Source organism: Gavialis gangeticus, unplaced genomic scaffold, assembly GCF_001723915.1.
Source record: "Gavialis gangeticus isolate Ggan-Ray unplaced genomic scaffold, GavGan_comp1, whole genome shotgun sequence".
Lineage (NCBI taxonomy): Eukaryota > Metazoa > Chordata > Crocodylia > Gavialidae > Gavialis > Gavialis gangeticus.
Genome location: NW_017729033.1, coordinates 61,098,243 through 61,103,951, shown reverse-complemented (window position 1 = coordinate 61,103,951; position 5,709 = coordinate 61,098,243). Strand labels below are relative to the sequence as shown.

The 5,709-nt window shown below is 43.5% G+C and overlaps 1 protein-coding gene across 2 annotated transcripts in view; it reads right to left on the bottom strand.

Annotated features, from left to right (window-relative positions):
• The window catches only part of N4BP2 (NEDD4 binding protein 2), a 96,396-nt gene that overhangs the window by 35,407 nt on the left and 55,280 nt on the right, over positions 1 to 5,709 (bottom strand). For both annotated transcript variants that reach the window (XM_019526064.1, XM_019526066.1), the window contains exon 10: positions 913 to 3,179. In XM_019526064.1, the coding sequence (XP_019381609.1) occupies positions 913 to 3,179 (2,267 nt within the window). The remainder of the gene's footprint in view (positions 1 to 912; positions 3,180 to 5,709) is intronic.

Below are 5,709 nucleotides of genomic sequence, written 5' to 3'. Positions count from 1 at the left end.
CCTCTGACTCCCCGCCCCACCAGACAGACAGTCCCCTCCACCTCTCCCCCGCCACATCCCACACACAGCACCCATGCTGCACATTGACCACCCCGTTCTACTCTAATCAAATAAGCAGAAGTGATCATGGCAACTGTGTGATAAAGCTTTTCCTACAAACACCTGTTACATCCAGCAACCTCTGAAAAAGAAAAAGACACTGATATACAACAAACAAAGAAACAGAACAGGCCCGAGAATTAATAGTACCCACATTCCTTTAAATGTGATAGAACATGTCCAGATCCACTGAAACTGTAGATTCATAATCTATAACAAATATACTTTAGGAAAAGCAAAAAGGTTACGATATTCTCATGGTGTCTTCCTTCTTCCCCCTTTTCTCCTTGCCTCTGATTTACATTTTGTATCTTGAGGCAACTTCAGTTGTTTTCTCAGATTTTTTTTTAGGATTTTTCCACTCAGTCCAGTACAATATCTTTTAAGAAAAGGTTTGCTCTAACACTTTCTTCAGCTTCCTCCTTCCTCATTTACTTCTACTTTTAAGATTTTCTGTCCCTTTTCTCTCTAACCAACTCAACCTTTTTCCATCATAATCTCCCCAACCTTAGCAGTCTGAAACTAGATTCTTCTGAACTGCAAGGCAAGCTCAAATATTCTCTTACAATATTACTTCAAATATTAATATAGGTAGAGCTGAACAATTAAAAAGGGAAAATAGCTATACTTACTGCTATATTTTATTATGTTCCATCTGAGATTATATTATAAAGTAACAATAGATTTTGAATAGTGCCATTGCATCAAAAGCATTTCCCAAATAAATCAGCATGATAAAATGTAAGATTAAATTTAAAAACACTAATAGACCTATATTGCAAATATATGTTTTATGAAGTAGTATGTCATTACCGGAGTCGATGCCAACTGGCCCAAATATTTCTTTCAGCTGAAGTGCCAGTTCAGCAGGTAATGTTAATTCTAGGCAATCTATATTCAAAGACTGAGAAGAAACTGGTATCTTGGTTTTGTCTTCATTGCTATCTGAGATTTTACTTTGTTCTTTAACATTCCCAACAGATATCATAGGGTTCCCCTGAGTTTCTTTATCAGTCCCAAACTCTTGCTTGTCACTGGCAGGGTTCATCAAAGGTGCTTGATCCATTTGCGAGAACTGAATAATCGTTTTATCTACTTCAGGATTCTCTGGATCTCTTTCTGAAAGTTCACTGTCTCTATCCTTATTTAACTGAGGTTCCAAAATAGCAGAAGGAGGGTTAAGAACATTAGGAAGAGTCATAGATGCATATAAACCCACATCAGGCTGCAAGACTGGTAGCTTATTTTCCACTTCATAAACCAGGCTCGTATTATTTAAGTTTACTTCCTGTATCTCTGAAATGGACTGCTCCATTTCTGTTCCTGTAGTTTCTGCATCAGTTCGAGAAGCAATGTCATTGGTATTTCTGGGTTCTACCAAAGAATCTAGTGAAAGACTCATTAATGAATCAGGTACTTCAGCATCTGTTTCAAGTATATCTGTAGTTTTACTCTCTGTATCAAAAATAGATAAATTATTGCCTTCTGAAAGTTGAACACCATCAGTCATAATCATTTCACTGGTTTGTTCAGAATTATTCAGATTATCTCCACAGTTTGTATTTGCCTTGGAGTGAAGGTTGATGACCAGTGCTTCTGTTCCTTGTTCCTGTAAGCATTCAATCTCTTTGTCCTTATACAACTTTTCATCAGAATCCAGCAGCAAACCAGTGGCCCAGACAATATCTTTATTGCATCTTTCATACAAGTCTTTCAGTGCTTCAAATGAAAAGGAGCCAAAGAGTTTACAAAGAATATTAAGATTTTCAGATTCATCAATACTGGTAAGTTCACTTTCTTCTACATATGTGCTTTTATCATATGTAACTCTATACGGTATTTTTTCCAGAGAATCTGAAGCAGAATCCATATCTTTCGGTCTGAATCCATCCAGTCTGCTATTTAATACTTTAGGACTCTCAGAAATGATAATTTTCTTCTCTATTCTCCACAAGAGAGCAAAATCCTGTGGCTCAGTTTGCGTATAGCTGCTCAGTTGTTTATACGCATGTCTTTCCAGGTTTTCTTCCAGTGAATTAGGAGTAGACAACTGTTCCTCTGGCTTGGAGAGGGCCAAATCATGGTTGGTAAACGTTACGGCTAATTTATGGTGTTTCCGAATTCTCTTATTTTGCTGTGGCTTTCTCTCACTGACAATTTCACTAGTTACTGTTTCCAATTTGTCAAAATTTGACTTCTCTGCATTCTGTAGCTTTTCAATGCCCAAAGATGTTCCATGAAGCACATTCACTGTGCTGAGAATGTTTTTGTGTATATCACATTTACTATTTCCAGCTTCATCAGATTGGCTTTGACTTGTTTTTCGTGTTCTCCTTGATCTGTGCTGCCTCTGCTCTAAAGAGCTTGAAGCAGGCCAATCTCCCACCATCTCCAATTCTGCTGCATTTTTTTCTGTACCACAAACAGAAGGAGTATCACAAGGTAAAATGTCTTCCTGTTGTTTTTCACCAGGCTGAATATCAGCCAGGCCCACTTGTGCCTCACATGATTCCAGAGGAGGATGGCTGGTGGCTTTATTATCTTCATCACTAATCACAGATGATTTTTCTATTCTTCTAGTCCTTCTGGTTCTCTGCCCCATTGTCTGTTCTACAGGCCAATCACCTACAAAGTTTAATAACTCTGGCTTCACCGATGTAACTAAAATTGAATCATTTTGTTTCGTAACGTCTTTTATTTGTATTAATTCTGGTTCTAATGGAATTTCAGTATACTGATCTACTTCACTTTGATCTTCAAGGATCTTGTTATCACTGTATTCTTGAACTGCTTCACAAGAGCGTATATGCAAGCCTGTTGTTTCCTCAGATATGACTGTGTCAGTTTCACTTGCTTCTGTTTCAATACTTCTATGCATTTCTTCTGTTTTTTCATCTTTTTTCAACGGCACTTTTTCATCATGCTCTGACAAGTATATATCCATATTATCTGAAATAACACAACTATTTTCTAGTACTGAAGATGTAGCAGATACAGATTTATCTTCAGCTAACTCAAGAGATGTCAAAAGAGAAGCCAAAGGTCCTTCTTCTTTCACATAAGTATGAGTCTCTTTCTGTCTGTAAGACAAACATTACAATGAAAGACAACTATATTGAAAACCAATTTTTAAAAAGACAATTTACCTCCCACTTGGGAACCTTTCTACTCTTGTTTGGCTACTAAATAAATTTACATTTAAATTCAAAAGTCATAAACATTTTGAAGGTGAAAACTATCTTCTTGTCTAGAATACTGTGTAATCACCAAGCTGAGATGCATTTCTGATTTTCACTCTGACACCCTAATATCTACCGAGAAGAAAACAGATTAGAAAACAGATTAAAAACCTCAACTCTCCACTTAAAAAACAAGATTTTATTTGATGAATACCCCTTCTCGACTCCAAACTGAGGTTAAAAGTTTATCTTCCTAATAGTCTCTCTCTTTCTGCGTCCTGTATGCAACTTCCCAAAGGACCACTAACCTTTTGGATCAACACATCCAGTTACTGTGCTCAAATTTCATGAATGTCACCGAAGTCAGATGTTCAGTATATTTTAGAAACTAAAAGGTAAAGGTTCCAGCAAGGTCCTTACTATCATGTGATCTTTCACTCTATTAATTCTCATTCCTACTCTCCTTTAACTGTACCCCCTTGTAACAAGGAGCCAGAGGCTCCTGTTACTTCAAAGGAAAAAATGCAGCAGGCAGTGTAGCAGTGTAGGCAGGCAGCTGGGCAGGAACTAGCTGCACTGAAACAAGCAGGCTGTGCGACAGATTCCAAGCAGCCTGAACATAAAGGCTGCAAGCAGCTAAGCTGCAGCAGAGAGACAGGCTGACTATTAAGCTCAAGAGGAAACCCCTGTGCTTAATTAGAGAGTCACCTAAAGGGGCAGTTCTCCAGGGCACACAAGCCCAGCACTAGAAGCATGGCAGGCAGTCTGGTCCTGCCTGCTATAGGGAGTGTATCTGGGGGAAACAGGCTGCAGAAGCCCGTCTGACAAGCACCCTAGCCACTCATGAGAGCTGGGAGGTAAGAGCCCAAAGAGAGGTAGGGCTTTCAGGAAGGCATAAACCCAGAGTAGGGGGAGATTTTTATTGAAAGTGGTTGCTTGTATTTGCATTGCATTTGAGACTGGAGGGCCAAATATGGCTGTAAGGGGTGGAAAGGAGGCCACAGGGGTACCTGAGGGACATGCCAAGGTTTTGAGCGATGCCAGGGGCAGCGACACAAGATGCAGGCAGGCTGAGACCAAGAGGACCAGAGCACGAGACCAGTGGGAACAACAGAGGCAGCCTAAGGCCAAAAGGGTCAGAGTCTAAACTCAAGAAGGGCAAAACCAAGGCCAGGGGCCCCGAAGCTGAGGTCCAGGGCAGTGTACCTAGGCAGAGGGGGGCACAGTCATAGAAAAGGGGCCAAAGCCAGGAAAGCCAAAACCCCAACAATGATTTTGAAGCCTGAGAGTGTCATCCACTGTGGTCAGGCTGGGCAGCTCCTCTGAAGCAATACCAAATATCATCTGCAAGGTATGGGTGGGGCTGTAGGGGCAGAAGAAGACCACAAATAGCCCTGGACACAAGGAGTACCTTGAGGCACTGATGGGGAAGTGGGGGGAACACTTAGGCCTGGAAGGATAGGACTGGAGGTCAGCTGCATACAGGAAGGACCCACTGGCCAAAGCAGTCTAGGGCTTGCTCTGGGGCCCTGGGGCAGCCTCCCTTCTACAGTAAAAGCAATTCCATCAAGGCATGGCAAATGAACAAGGATACCTAAGGAGCTAGAGTAGGACAAGAGCCATGTGAGCATCAGTGGGTGACCCTGGGGCCTGGGCCTGCTATACCCCTAAAGTGTGCAAAATACAAAACAATAATTAGACCAGGAGTGGGCAAAATATGGCCCACAGGCCAGATCCAGTCCACCAGCTGATTGGATCCAGCCTGCAGACAGGCACCCACCAATTGCATTTGGCCTGGCTAGTGGCTGCCTCTGCTGTGCTCTACATGGGACCAAGTCCTGCCCAGTCCCACCTGGGTCAGCACATACTACACTCCTAGCATCCCTTCCCCCTGACCCAAGGGCACCAGCCCTGGCCAGCAGGCACAGCTTCCAGGCAGGAACTGCTGGACTTCCCTGGCCTCCAGCAACTCCTCCTCCTGTCCCTGCTGAAGTGCTCCAGGCAGCACGCAGGGACAGGAAGGTGCAGTGTTGAGGGAAGCGGGGTGGGCTCTGCCTGCAGCTTGCTTTGGTACTGCTCTTGCATGGCTGGGTGGGGGAGCGTGGATGGAGAGGGAGACATGAAGGAGTCTGGCTGTTCATAAAGCCCTGCCGGGCAGGCACAGGACAGAAAGGAGAGGTGGGAGCAGGAGCCAGCTTGGGCTTGGTTCAGCTCTGCTCGGCAGGCACAAGACAGACAGGTGGGGCAGGAGCAGCAGCAAGAGCCAGCGCAAGCTTAGTGCAGCCCCAGCAGGCAGACACATGGGGTGGAAGCAGCAGCAGGAGCTAGCACTAGCTCCACCACAGCCCCATCCGGCAAGTGTAGCACACAGACCAATAGAGCCAGTGGTGCCAGGCTCTGCTCCCGGTCATCCCCCACCCGCCCAGAGGAA